General features: G+C 45.2%; 1 protein-coding gene across 6 annotated transcripts in view; it reads left to right on the forward strand.

Moving 5' to 3' along the window:
• The first annotated feature begins 218 nt into the window (after positions 1-218).
• Cd44 (CD44 molecule (Indian blood group)) overlaps positions 219-14,916 on the forward strand; it is an 81,798-nt gene continuing 67,100 nt past the window's right edge. For 2 of the 6 annotated variants that reach the window (XM_051184058.1, XM_051184060.1), the window contains exon 1: positions 219-433. In XM_051184058.1, coding sequence (XP_051040015.1) covers positions 361-433 — 73 coding nt within the window. In that variant the 5' untranslated portion in view covers positions 219-360. The remainder of the gene's footprint in view (positions 434-14,916) is intronic. The other 4 variants (XM_051184059.1, XM_051184061.1, XM_051184062.1 and 1 more) reach the window with 3 other exon arrangements.

Consider the following 14,916-nt stretch of genomic DNA (forward strand, 5'->3'; position numbering starts at 1 on the left):
AAGGAAACCTGTGGAGTGGCCTCGGGGGTGGAACGTGGGCGGATGGGGGCGGCAGCAATTCTCAGCTTCCTGGGAGAAAAGGGCAGGGTCTCAGGGTCAGCAGCGAAAGCAGGCTGGTGTATCTTTAAACCTCTGTTGGCTGCTTAGTCACAGCCCCCTTGCTTTGGGTGTGTCCTTCGCGCGCTCCCTCCCTCTTAGGTCACTCTTTTAGCCTGGAATAAAAACGGCAGCCAACTTCCGAGGCGGCCTCATTGCCCAGCTGCCCCCAGCCCGTGACAGGTTCCATCCATCCTCCTTGTCCCCGCTCCCTGCGACCCTCTTTAAGAGGCGACTAGATTCCTCGGTTCCATCCCGCACACCATGGACAAGTTTTGGTGGCAAGCAGCATGGGGACTCTGCCTCTTGTCACTGAGCCTGGCGCAGCCACAGATTGGTGAGTGGCCCTAGCCTGGGCAGCGGGTTGCGAATGCAAAATGCCCACTCCAGCAGGATGCCCCTGGGTTGAATCGCCCGGGAGGGAATGCGGTGAAGTGGGTTCAGAGAAGCAAAGCTGGGGTTTGGGGCTACGCTGTGGGGCAGAGTTGGTTCTTGGGATGCGCCGCTTTGGTGAAAGGAAAAGAGAAAGGGAGAAGAAAGTTGGTTGGGCAGGTTGCCCGCTGCAGATTTTGGGCGAGGTCGCTGGTGCTTGCTGGAGCACATGGTGCAAAAGTAACTGTACTCTTGGATGCACGCAGCCGGTGTCCGGACTAACAGGCTCTGGTGCCCAAGGGCTCAGCAAGCAAGGCTGAGCTTGTTGTGGGTGTCAGAGCAGAGCCAGGGACTGGGGCAGAGCGGGAGCCCGGGACCTGTAGAGCAGTCCTCAAGGTGTCCACAGAGTTATAAGCCAGAGAGCCCCCGTGATGAGCTGAAGAGAGAAAGCCCGGGCTTAGCCTGGTTTTCAGGGATCTTACAGTCCGCTTTGGTCATCAACTGCTTTAGCTTGTGGGAACTTGAACTGGTGCTGTGTCCAAGCTCTGAGCGCCCAAGAGGTTCGATTAAACCAGCTGTCCAGTGCTTACAGTCCTTACAGGTTCTGCCAGCCTGGGCAAAGTCAAAAAGCAACACAGTTCATATTCACTTCCTGGTAGCTTCAGAGCAAGAGAGGACCTGTACCAGGGTACACAAGGACTTAATATCACATCTAAATGAGGGTGGTGGCTGTGAAGGGGAAGAAGCTGGAGTCAGGTATTCAGTATGGCTCAGTCCCAAGTATTCCCTTCCTTTGTCTATGTTTGAACAGATAATTCCGCGAACGCCGTGCACAGTTAATTTTTTTTTTTTTTTAAAGAAGTGTCAGCTAGGGCATTAAGTCAGCTCAGCCTACAGTTGGGTGGAGGTGGTCACCCTGGGGGTTTTAGGCATTCTAGGTAGAGATTATAAATTTTGAATTCTGATGCAGAAGTGATACAAATAGTAAGAATAGCAACATGACTCCATTGGCTGTTTATTTGTACCCCTTTTCTGTGCCATGCTGGGTATTTCACATATGCTATCACTTTTACAATTTTATCTTCATGGTGATTTGGTGAGAAGTGTTCTATTACCAAACCTTTTTTCTTTTTTCTTTCTTTCTTTTTTTTCCCCCAGTAGGGGAAACAGAGGCTCAGAGAGGGTAGGTGACTTCTCCTATTCACAAACAGCAAGGCGTGGTACTGGGTATGGATTCAGGTTCATTAAATTCCATAGCTTAGACTGTCATGGGATATCTGAACACATGTGCTGGACGAAGCCAACAGACTTCAGGGAAAGGGGCGTTCTGGCCAGCTAAGAGTACAGTGGAGGCTTCCAAAGGGAATCAGAGCTCCAACCAGCCCTTGGAAGGCAGAAAGGTTCAGGAAGGGTGGAGGAAGGGCAGGGAGAGCCCTGGACCTGGCCTCCAAGGAGAGGAGAAAGGTTAGACGTCCACACACGTTTTGCTGTGGCTGAGGAGCTGAGCTCCTGTATTTTCCTAGCTTGTCTCCCAGATGTTCAAAAAAGCCTACTCCCAGGTCCTTGGATCCCTTGTGTCCCCGGGAGTCAGGTCCTAGAGACCAGCAGGCTGTCTCTGTTGTATAATATATCCCCAGAAGAAGCAGAGAAGAGAGCCCACAGTAGTGACTGCCTGGGTCTGGTTTTCATGCACTTGTGAAGTTTTTTGGAAAGGAACTGAGACTCGGAAATGAGATGTGACTTAGAGGATGTGGGTCTGGGTAGGCAGAGCGGAGGAGAAAGGGCGGGGCATCCTAGTTGCCCCATTCTGGTAGTGACTGGTTTTGGGAGATGAGGAAGCTTTGAGATTGGGCAAAATTTTTGCGGGGCAGGGGTGGAGTGTCAGGAAAAACTGTTCAATGTTTATCAGAAGTCAAAAACTAGAAATGTGTCCTGAGGTAGCCCAGCGACCCCAGGTACCCTGTGCAGTGGAGGAGAAAGGGGCCCTGGGCAGAAGGGAATGAGTCTCCATGTGCGCATGTCCTTTCCTCTAAGGCCAGAGAACATTGTTAGGAAATTGCACCTCTACTGTTGAGAAAGAGGGGTGCGTTTGAGAATCTTGGGGCTTAGGGGCTGAAGGTGTGTCTCTCTAATCACTCAGAGCATTCTGGGTACCCTTTTCCATTGGCATTTAGAGCCCTGGCTGAGTGTTCCCGTGGGGAGAAATGAGGACTGGAGTTAGACTTGATTGATTCAGTTATTCCCCTGCACACATAGGACATCTACATCCTTCCAAAGCAGTGATGAGCTGATGTGCTGGGGACTCTGGCAGCTGAGGGAAAAAGTTTCTATTTTTCTGCCAACTTCCCACTACCCAGGAGGGGAGGCTGGACCACATGACATTCCTGGTCTATGACAGATCTCCTTCCACTCGTTCCAGAAAAATTTCCTGATTCACCGTCACAGACTCAGAGATGGGGACTTTAAAGATCATTTAGGGGAAAAAAAAAAAAAACCCTTCTTTTTCCCAAGAGGAAACAGACAGGAGTTGGTGACTCCCCCACTCTGGTAGGGTGTGGACACCCCTGAAACACTCCAGTCTCTGGGGATTGCAGGAGTCCCACCCTCTCCCCTACAGTAAGGAGGGTATGGCCAATTCTGGGTGTGGCATAACAACATTTTATCACCTTCAGTACTACCTTACACTCTCACCATAGTTTTGTATTTTATGGCCCATATACCAAGTTTGAATTTAAGAAAAATGATCACTCTATCTTTCCCTAAAGGAAAATGATGCTCAAGACAGCTCCATCTTGTTTTAGGGCTTCTGATGTCACCGCCATAGCATCACTGAGAAGCTAGGAGTATCCCATTTTAAAATCCTGGCATGTCGCTATTGCCACTCACCATCTGAAATCCCTAAGAAGCTCCCACTGCTCAGATTCAGTTGGATTTAGCAGTAAGTTTTCTTCCACAGCCCTGAAATAGCCATACACATTAGTATTTTCCTGACCCCACTTTCTTGAAACAGAAGGCTCAGAAATAATGGGACTCACCCAAGGACATAGGGGTAGAGTTGTGATGCCACATCATCTAACATCACCCCATCACCACTTTTGGAGGATTCCAGAAATAGTGAGTTGTCTCTCACTGTTCCTGTCCTCTGAAGTCAGCAAAGTGATCATGAATAGCTTCTCTTGCTGCCCTTTAGCAGACTACTGTTGGCTAGTCTGCCTTGCCCTCCTCTGTCCCTTTCCCCAGGCTCAGCCACAGCTGTCAGAGATACCAACCTCGTTATTTACTGCTGGAGTAAGTCAGTTACTTTATCAGAGTCCAGTTGCCCCTTTAGACATGCTCTCATTTGTAGGTTTGGCAGAAAGGGAGAGGTTTCCCCTTGCCTAAGAGACAAGTCAGGGCAATGCCCTCTGCCTGCAAATTAAGAAAGGGCCCACAGACACTCCCATGCTTTCCTCGCAGGCATTTCAGATGCAGTGACCCATAGAGAACCGCTGTTATGCACTCTTTGGACAGTTATATATACCCCGTTTGAGGGGGAGTCTTGAAATCCCAGGCAGTGGGTTGACATGGCTTTCTACAGAAGTCATCATGGATCTTGAACCAAAATCCTCTGAGAACCCCCAGGAGACATGTGGCCACTGACTCTGCTGCACTAATAAACGGAATGCTGCAAGAGGAGAGATGGCTTCCCCACAGCCCATCCTGGAACAAGGTGTGAGCTGCAGTCGTTTTCATCAGTACCTCCATTTTAGCAACCCCACCCAGAGCGTGAGAGGGAAATGATTCTTGTGAAAGAGTGATCTGAGGCAGGTGGCAGCTGCTTCCTGGCTCTGTGGAGTTTTCAAAGGGGATCTTCTCTACTTCAGAGAGAAATTCTTGGGGTTTGCACAAGAAGGTGATGACTCAATTTTCTTTGTGCTTCTGCTTGAAGGAGGACACACACTTTTTTTTTTTTTTTTTTATTGAGCCCTCACTTAGCAGGTTGAATTTTTTTCTTGAACATATACTGCTGGGGCTAGTGTGGAATTCAGTGACAGAGTATTTGCCTAGCATGCACGAAGTCCTGAACTCAATCTTGTGAACTAAAACCCCAAAACAAAACAACCAACCAGCAAACAAAACAACCCACCTTAGCTCCAAACTGTCCAGCAAGGGTTTGGGGAGGAAGGGCCCTTAGGGAGGAAGGGGATGAGTGCTTCTGCTATCGGCCCTCTGCAGCCCCATGGATTCCCCTGATGTCAAGGATTCTATTTCAATACTTTTTTGTGGCCCTAGACCCCAGTGTTGACCCACAATGAGAACCACAAATGTTGAACTGAAATAATGTCTGAAATAGAGAAATGTGAGTTTTCATGTATAGAGACATGCTGACTGACACACTGAATGAGCATATGTGTTTATGTGTATGTTGATGACATTGTTGTCACTCTACACAGGGTGAGGAAAAGGCTTGACTGGACAACTGCTTAGAGTAGGGCTTATATGTCCTCTTTCCAAGCAGAGGGTTTGCCTGTCTGTGGTTTTGGTGGCTGCTGGCCATGGGGCTGGTCTAAGGAAAGGGTTAGTGAATGGATGGGTGAGAAGGGAGTAGGATGCTGACACCAAACCCACACTTAAACCTCAAAATGAAACACTGTCCAGTCATGAGCTGCTGGTCTGAGACTTAAGTCCTTGGGGTTGTGGCCCACACAACCGCTGATCCACACTTGCTTCTGGCAGGTGGCAGCAGCAGGGAGAGAGGCAGAAACACTTCCCAGAAGATTCTGGCATTTTCTATGGTTTGTTATCCAAAATGACATTACTATACCCCAAAGTGGCTGATCTGCAGGAAGCCTGGCAGCTACCAAGACACCCCACAAGCTTCCTTTGCATAGGGCTTGCCCAGTACAGAGTTGCTCACAACTGGGGCAGGTCCTGCCTTCCCTTGGATAGATAACTTTCCCGCCAATGCACAGACAGAGAGTCAAATACAGGGATGAGGGGATGATATTGTGGGGGCTAGACTCACTGAGCCACAAACTCCATGAGGATGGGGTACACCAGCTGCCTGGGTGTGCCCTCCTGGGGCAAGTGTCCCTCCTTTGTGCAAGTGTGGGCAGACAGATTCTAAGTGGGTGGGGATGGCTTGAGTCACCAAGGAGGAGATTTGCAAAACTCAGGTCCCGAGAACTTTCCTCAAGTCTTCAGCCTTTGAAAGTAATGGTTAATTGCAACACCTCAAGGAGGAAGGAATCAATCACAGGAGCTGTGATTTTGAGTGTCTATGCCTTTGACAATGGCTGGACATTTGTGCATTTTTGGGAGTCCTTACACCTTCTATATTTGCTTTTTGGTAGCTAATTGCAGGTTTCTGAGATACCATTTACTGATGTTAATAATCATAATATACAGAAGACATTTCCTTTGTCTTCTATATACTAACTTGTTTAAATTATATACCAATCTCACAAAAACAGTTCTTTATTATTCCCTTTTCACATATGAGGCAATGAGGCCCAAAATTTAAGTAAATAGGCCCAGGCCACATGGTTGTAAAGTGAGGGGGCCAAGATTCAAACCCAGATCCTGTGGTTACAAGGTGCTCATATTGCTCAGAAGAGAGTATGGATGCATCAGATCAGGAGTGACAGGCAACTGTGAACCCCTTGATAGTGTGCTGGAAGCTGAACTCTGGTCCTCTGGAAGAGCAGAATGTGCTCTTATGCACTGAGCTAACTCTCTAGCTCCTTGCCTTTCATTTTAAAACATGATGTCAGAGAAGAGGACTGGATTTGCAAAAACTGAAAGGGAAAAGATCATGTAATGAAAACTTTCCCATCCATTCTCTGAGTAGTTCACATATTCTAATACCTCAACAGGAGTTTAGTCCCTTCTTTGTGGTGCGGCCGTTGGGGAGGACATAGGCTTGGGGAGGTAAATTAATGGATGCTGATATGAGTATTTGTTCATGATCACTTCATTATTTCTCACCTGGGCAAAGGTCGACTTTGCTGATATATATATATGATATATATATATATATCATATATATATATAGTAATTATTATTATTATCTAAGACTGTGGCTTGTGGTTCAAGAAAACTGAGGCGAAGAACAAATGAATAGAAACAACACATTTAACTCTCTGCTTATGAACTTCTGCATCCAAGATCTTCACTCTACAAACTGGAGTTGGGGAAGGAGGGAAACTGAGAAAAGAGTATTCCAGGAGTTAGGTTTTACACATCCAGGGCTCTTAGTTCATAGCAGCTCTGCCGCCCAGCTCTATGGCAAACCAGGTGACCTGCAGTCGGCTTGGTGTAGCAGGTGAACATCATTCAGGGAATAAGATCCTTTTCTCTGGGGACCTCTGGCTGAGAAACAAGCCACCTAGGAGAGAGGATGTGAAGCCCTTTGGGCACGTGTGGCTTAGTCTGTAGGAATGGATATAAGCCTTTAGCCTCATGACAGGAACTCATTCAGGATTTCCTGTCTGTTTCAGTGTCATGCATCTCTTTACTATAAAGCAGGTCTTCAGTGCCTCCCAAAAGCATCCTGCCCCCCCCCCAGCCACAAGCTAGGCAGAGCCGTTTTTTATTTTTAAAGGGTAACAGTGAAACATTTTGCAAGTGTTCACTATCTTAACTAATACACAAGGTAGAAGAGTGGTTGTATGCAGCTGGTACTTGCCGTTGGCCTTGACAGTCATTTCCCTATAATCCTGACCCCATCTCTGTGGGTTCCAAAAATATCAAGTATGTATTTCAGGCACAAATGTTGTGAAAGATGACTGTACCCTGTCCAAAAAGCTATGTCAAGCAGAGATGAGTTCCAACTTGAAGCTTAGAGAGAACTATTTACATCGTTGTCATTTATGTAGCTACCAGAGAGTTGTAGGGCCTCCCCACCTACCAAGGGAGGACATGGACTCAGGGAAGCCCAAAGAGTACAGGTCATGCGTGGATGGATAAGGTTTTGAGAGGAAACCTACCAACAGTTTGTCTTTGCCTTGAATTCTCTTTGATGGTGCTACTTCTTTTCACACCTTAGAGGCCAGGCTCATTCTTTTAGAAACTCCTAAGTGCAGTTACTCTCCACTATTCTTCACTAGTAGAACCTCCTGATCATTCAGGATGATGGCTTAGTCTGTAAAATGCTTGCCTTGAAAGCACGAGGCACTAAACTCAGTCCTCGGCTCCCACGTGAAAAACCAGGGTTAGCAGTGTACATTTAGAGTCCCAATGCTGGGAGGATAGGAAGATCTCTGGAGGTTTCTGGGAAACCAAGCAATCATATTAGACAAGTTCTAGACCAGTGGGAGATCTATCTCCAAAAATCAGTGTATACCACTTCTAAGAAATGACACAAGGTTGTCCTCCTGCCTCCGTATGCACATACATGCATCTGAACACACATAGTCATGCACATATACACGTGGGTGTACAATATACACAAAACAATAAAGACTTACTTTTAAAAGAAGCAAAAGAGACTCTCTTTAGTTGTAGCTGTGTATCTTCAAAGTGCCTGATGGAAACTGCATGCCTTATGAATATGTCAGCATATACCATAGCTCCCAGCTGTGGCATATTTCCCCAACTATAGTAAGCTCTCAGCATATATTTAGACAGTTAACTGAGTAAAATTTTGGACTTAATCGGGAAGAAATCACCATCATTAACTATTTTAGATCTTTTTGGTATGTTCTGGCTATCTTTGTTTTCAGCCTTACCTTTTCTTTTCAGTCTATAGAAAACATCCCCCACTTAGTGTTGCTTGTAGCAAATCTCAAACTCCTTGAAGTTTCTTTTCTGGGCACCCTCTTCATCTTAAGTGGATCTTTCTTAAGGTTTTATGTGTCAGGCAAGGCAAGGAGGTTAAAAAGCCCATTAGATTTTGTCCAGTGAAGTAGGCCTCTTGATTTCCTTTAGGTCTGGCTACTTCTATGATTCAGCCCTTACCTTGAAATCTGATCTTGCACATAATTAATTTCCCAGCATCAAAATCCCATTCTCAGCAACACTCTGAGAACAGATGTTGGGTTTTGGGTCCCTGTGTTAAAAATGGGCAGTGGGAAGGAGAGAATAAGTGTTGTTTCTTCCTGTTGATGGTTTCCAGATCAAGGAGCTGCTCCATGTAACTGGAATAAGGAACTTGTCTTTGGGCAGGGTGGTACCAAGACTCCGTGGCTAGGAGAGAGATTTTGGTTCATGCTCCCTCTGTCACATAAGAGCAGGGTGAGCAGTTGTGCCTAGAACAAGTTTCATTTCATGTTTTCTAAAGTTCCAGCAAGCACAAGTGCTCCTAGCATAGAAATGATTCTTCTGTTTGGTCCCTGTTGCTAACTCACTATACAATGCTTCCCTACCTCTTTCCTTGATTTTTTTTTTTCCATGTGTGAAAGGAGACAGTGAGACCTAGGTGATCTCCACAGTCCTTTACAGGACTCTTGCTCTGCAAATTTATCGCTGAGTTCACTGCTACCCATGCTTCATAAAACTTAGGGAAAACAATATATTATACTAGTATGATACCAAAAATGTGGTGCCCAGTGTTGAATAAATGTCAGAGGTAAATTATCAATCTATGCAAGAAACATGCACAATGACCCAGTTACACTTCATAAACACCAGTGAACAAAAGTGACTCCTGGGGACAAGGTACTTCCATCCTTGTATACCACCAAATTCTTCCTTTTTCTTGGAAGTGGGCAGATGCAGGTCCAGGACAGAGAAGCTAATAATGCCTCCCAGCCACACAGCTTCCACTACAAAGAACCAGCCCCAGGATCATGGACAGGATTCGAAGGAAGCACTCATTGCTTCAAGTGTTAATTCAAACAATGTTGTACCAAATGGCCTGGAATTCAGCTTCTGAAGGGAAGACACTACTATGTCCTTTATTCTCAGAACCTTGGATTTCTCAACCTCCCTCAAGGAGACTTTACAGAATGTCAGTGCAAAACAATCCATGTACTCAGTAAAAGCACCCACTATAATATGTGTACATATTGGCTGCAATGATAGCTCAGTGGTTAAGAGCAGTGGTTGCTCTTCCAGAGGATCCAGGTTTTATTCCCAGCACCCATATGCCAGCTCACAAGTCTCTGTAGCTCTTGTTTCAAGGGTTCTGACACTAAGGGTACCAAGCTCAGGCATGGTATATAGACACACATGCAGGAAAACACTCATAAACATCAAATAAAATGGTGTTAATAACATATCTGTACACATTACATATATTATGCATGCATATAAAATATAAATTTTTATATTTATATAAAATATAAATATAAAACAGTTCATTGGTTCTACCAAGAGCTTCCTTGATCTTTGTTAGTTTTTTCTTTTTCTTTTTTATCAATCCAGAGAAATTCTTGCTCAGTGGGGGGAAAAAGGAAATCACAAATATTGTGTTACTGTGGAGGTTTTCAAAGTGGATCAGAGGCTGATCACTCTGTCTTCAGTCAGGTTGCCCCTTTTCTGCTTGTCCCCCACATCATACTCACCTGGGATCCACTAGCTGAAATAAAATCCCAGATGGGTTCTCATGTCATATTTGTGCCCTTAACTGTTAACTATGGCTCTACTGTCTCTGCTTCCAACCAGTAATAGACTTCGTGTTACTCTAAGAGAAGTGAGAACCCACGTGCGGCCAGCAGATAGCCCTTCTCCTTGGTCACAGAATGACTATGGGCATGGTCCTTCCTGTATTATTGCTTCTGTTTCCTCCGTTATAAAAACCAGGGTGACAAACCAATTAGTTCATTCTACAGAATTCAAATGGAGGGAGGCCGAAGAGCTCTTTACTTCAAACATCTGCATGTTTGTAGAGGAGAGCTAAACAAGACATAACGGAGTGGCGATCAGGAAAAGCAAGGTGTGCCCCTGGGATGCTGGTGTGTAGGAAGGTCTCAGGAAATTAGAGAGTAGGTGAAAAAAGGGGATAAATGAGAGACAAAGAAGGTGAAACATAAGCAAAACGTTTAAAGGCATATGGAGAAAAATACAGCTTCATTGGAGTTAAAGGAGTCAGCTATCTACATGAGACAGTTCAAGTTGAAGAGATGCAAGGCAACAACTTCCAGGTGACAGTAATAGTGGCATTGTCTATAGGGTCCCATTCTGCATTAGAGACTCAGAGGAAGCCCTCAACCCTGACAGACAGTGCTAACAGAATCTGGAACAAGGTGAATTCCTTCATTGTAGTGAGAACTTCAATGTCTTTACTTGGTTCCAAGAGTAACAATTCAAGTGGCTGCCAATGGCATCAGTAATGGATTGATTTCTACTCATGTGACATTTATTAATGATCAATAGAGGCTGCCTGGGGTGATGTGTTTTAAAGCCTAATTTTTAAACAAAGAACACTGTGATCTTTTAGTGATGTCTACCATGGACAAAATATACAGTATTTAGCTCTGTCCTGTCACTCCAAATGTTACCATACTAGAGCACCAGACTTTTCTAGTTTATGTTTGTGAAAGTTGGAAGTAGAATCCTCTGAGAGTGTAGTCATTCTTGAGTCTAGATAAAGAGCCATACTGGTGACATCCACCCCCTTCCATAACAGTATAAAAATAGTCTTTTACCCAGAGGACAGGTTCAGTCACTTGTGCCTTCTCTTTTGATTCATGTTCATTCTGTTTTCCCATCACCCCATGTCAAGTTAGATGCTTGGAGCCAGGAATCTCCTGTTTGAACCAAGGCCAGAGTTCCTGGCAAAGGGCCCTTTCTTCACATCACCTTCATCTGCAAACTGAGAAAACAAAACAAAACAAAAAAAAAAAAAAAAAAAAAAAAAGTGATGCCTCACCCCGTGAGGGTGATAGGAAAAATAGCTGGCTAATGGGAAAAAAGCCTTTGAAGATGAAAGAGTTGTATGTGCATGTTAATTACAACTTTTATCAGCCCCAGAGCCTCTGCATTCTCAGCTGCCACTGGGTGCTTCTCTGTGCTTCCCAAGTGTAAAAACAGCAGTGACATTCCACAGACTGGCCCAGCTCATAGCGACCAAGGTCCAAGTCAAGAAAGCTGACTGAATTCTGAGCTCAGGCTATAGCCAAGCCACTCTGGCCACTCAAGTTTCCCACTACTCATCCCCAAGGGAAAAAATAGGCTCCCTACCTGGGAGGGTAAGATAAGATAGAACCAAGGTATAAACAAAAGGCTCCATGGAGAGTCTACTGGAAATAGCCCCTGGGTAAGATTAGGACACTCTGCTCTAATTCCCAACCTGTGAAAGGCTAATTGTGTGACCTTGGGCTATTGGCTTTATCTGTCTAATGCTTCAATATACTGTGTGAACCACCTAGGATAATAATCCCTCTGCCTCCCCTTGACCTCTGCACTTTTGCTTGCTGGTGTGAAAATAGGTTTGTTCCCCCCCCCCCCATAAAACTACAGTGCTACTATTACCTGGGTTGACTTTCACATTTATCTGTGTCTCCTGTTGCTGGTTGACCCAAACCATTGAAATCACATTCTTTGGAATGCTCACCAATCTTCTCAGAGCTTGCACCCGCTTCTTATCTAAGAGGGCTCATATTGGCTCAGGCTTCTTAGTTATGTCATTTCCAGAGGCATGAGAAGGCATCCAGGCTGGCAGAAGACTGAGGTGGCTACATAGATGAGTCTCCGTGCTTTTGGTGGAATAACTCAATCACAGCACTGGAGATGAGTGGGATGGTTACTGTGTGATTTTTCTGTGTGAGAGTCACCTTGAAAGGTGCCAGCTGAGTTAGATTCCCACAGAAGCACCAGCATATGGCTCATAAGATGGAGGAATGGAAAAAGAGAAGGATCTAAGAGAGGAGTTGTTGTGGCCTAGGTATCACAAGCCAAAGCTGCCACCACGTCAGAAGGAAATGTTGGAAAGCATATAGCCCCTGTGACTTATTTGACATCTAAAGGAAGGAAACCTCAAGGTTTCAAATGACTTACGTGAGGTCACACAACTAGTTAGTTAATCAAGGTCTTCTGACTCCTAGACAAGTCTTTTTCCATTTCTCTTCCTTGAAATAATAGAGTTACTAAGCACTGAATGGCTACTTTGAGAATACCTAGACTGTAAACAGGGTGGAAGTCAAAGGAACAGTATGTTAGTGGCACAGTACTGAGTAGTATAGGTGATTATACTTTTTGGGGACCATTGTTGCCTTAGACCTGTGTACTTTCTTGCTTGTCTTATTTGGTGTTCTTTGGATCTATTATGACTTAGGGGGTAACTGGAACAAAACCCCAGAGCAACCTGGCCTGGCCATTGGGATTCTGAGTAGAATCAATGGTCATATGTTCAATGGGTCAAGAGTCAGCAGTGTGTGTGCACCAACAGTGTCTGCTGGACCCTGAGGATGTAACTTGAGATACGAAGCATGTTTTATCAGGGCTTCCTGAAGCCAGCAGGAAGTTTAGGAGATGGACAGTACACACAAATACACACACACACACACACACACACACACACACACACACACACACACACAGCCCTTACTTAGTTACATGTGTCCTGGGCTATCAAAGAGACACCCACAATCTAGTGAAGGCATATTCTAAGGGGAGAGCCCATCGGTTCCAAGCCTCTTGAGCTTGAGTCCCATAAGGTGACTAGCATACTGGCATTGCGTTTGCAGCATCCCTTGTCCTTCCTTCCTTCCTTCCTTCCTTCCTTCCTTCCTTCCTTCCTTCCTTCCTTTCTCTCTTTCTTTTTTCCCCAGATTTCTTAGAACCCTGCCAGCTCTGTGTGAAAACACAGTCTGATGGGTGTGGTCAAAGTTCCTCAGAGTGGTATTAGGCAAACCAAGCCCTACTTTGGTTGCCTCACTCTGGTGTTGTATAAAAGCTCTGCAACAGACCACAGTGGAAGAGAATCATGGGATCTATGAAGTGACTTGAACTTTTAGGAACGTGTGCTGGAGTGACAAAGGAAACCAAATTCTGGAGAAACTGAAGGTGCCACATGGTGTAGCATTGGGGAAAATTCATAATTCCCTTACAGGTTGTGATGTTAAGCCTGAGTGTAGCATTAAAACTTTTGGCTTGGATCTAAGGTTTGATAGCATATGAGTGTGAGGTGTGTTGAGTGACTTCCAGTGTTTGTGCAGGTACATCTTTGCGTTTAGACAAGATGAATAGCTATCCACTCTGTGATATGACTACAGGGTCCTCGATGCTGCTTTACCCTCTGGTGATCATTGACTTCTTGAAGATGACAGTTCTTTCAGAATGGTGACGTGGATGCAGTGAGAAAACAAGCATTCAAACGCAAACACGGGTGATGATAAAAAATATATTTACCAAATGGTATAGGCAGCGGCTGCTCCAAATGGTCCATTGTCAGCAGCCATATGTGATGCAAGAGAGAAAAGTGAAGGGTAACTGCTCCATCATGGTGACAACACCCTTCTCATCATCTCTTATTCAGATGCATCTCCTTGGGTAGGTGAGATAGGGATGAAGTTACAACTGTCACAACCCACCAGAAGCAACACCCCATCGAGGACAAACCTCATGCTTGTTATCCACCTCCTGCATCTGGGTCCACATTTGTCAGGGCATCTGGCCAGGCATCTCTGTGACAGAGCAATCAGCTCTCACAGAATAACTTCTCCCACAGCAAGAAATGTGGGGGTAGGTGATTTCAGGAGCTCAGTGATAGTGCCAAGACTCTGGCACTCTTTTCCTAACCTTGCACCCCACTGTTCTCATTGTCTTCTAACAGCAGTTGGTCTTCCTCATGCTGCCCAACTGACACCCACAGTTTAAAGCATGAAAGCTACACCAGTGTCCATCAGCAAAAGGGATGCTTTATTCACAAGCACCTCACTTTTAAAATGGAGAAATGGCTTTCCCAGAGGGCTTCTTTCACTGGACCAGGGGGAATCACATGACTGGCTGTTGACAGAAGTTTCTGTCCTTCCTTCCCCTCACACCCCGGGTTTCTTAGCCCTTTAGTCTCAAATAAACACACAGAGGCTTATATTAATTATGAACTGTTTGGCTGGTAGCTTAGGTTTCTTATTGATTAGTTCTCTCCATTTTTAACCCATAACTACTAATGTATGTATTTCCTTATGGCTTTATCTTATTGGAGAGTGCCCAGACATCCCACCTTCCCAGTAGCTACATGGCAGTCTCGCAGAGGCTCACTCTCTCTGTGTTCCTCTTCTCAGAATTCTCCTAGTCTGGTAGCCCATATTTCCTGCCTGGCTACATCCTACCTGTTCATTGGCTGAAACAGCTTTATTCATCAACCAAATAAGAGAAACATATATTCACAGCATACAGAAGGACATCCCCCATCAACTGGCAAAGAAAGCTCAGGCCACAGTGACTGACTTAAGCCAATCATGATCCATCTGCACAAGTTCTAGATTTCTGTGCAAATTTGAGTTCAGTTAGATCTATATTGTAACAACATGTGCTATAATGTGTGAGGCCCCAGAAAGTATCTATCAATCTGATAGAAGTGTT

This window comes from Phodopus roborovskii, unplaced genomic scaffold (assembly GCF_943737965.1).
Source record: "Phodopus roborovskii unplaced genomic scaffold, PHOROB, whole genome shotgun sequence".
Classification (NCBI taxonomy): Eukaryota; Metazoa; Chordata; class Mammalia; order Rodentia; family Cricetidae; genus Phodopus; species Phodopus roborovskii.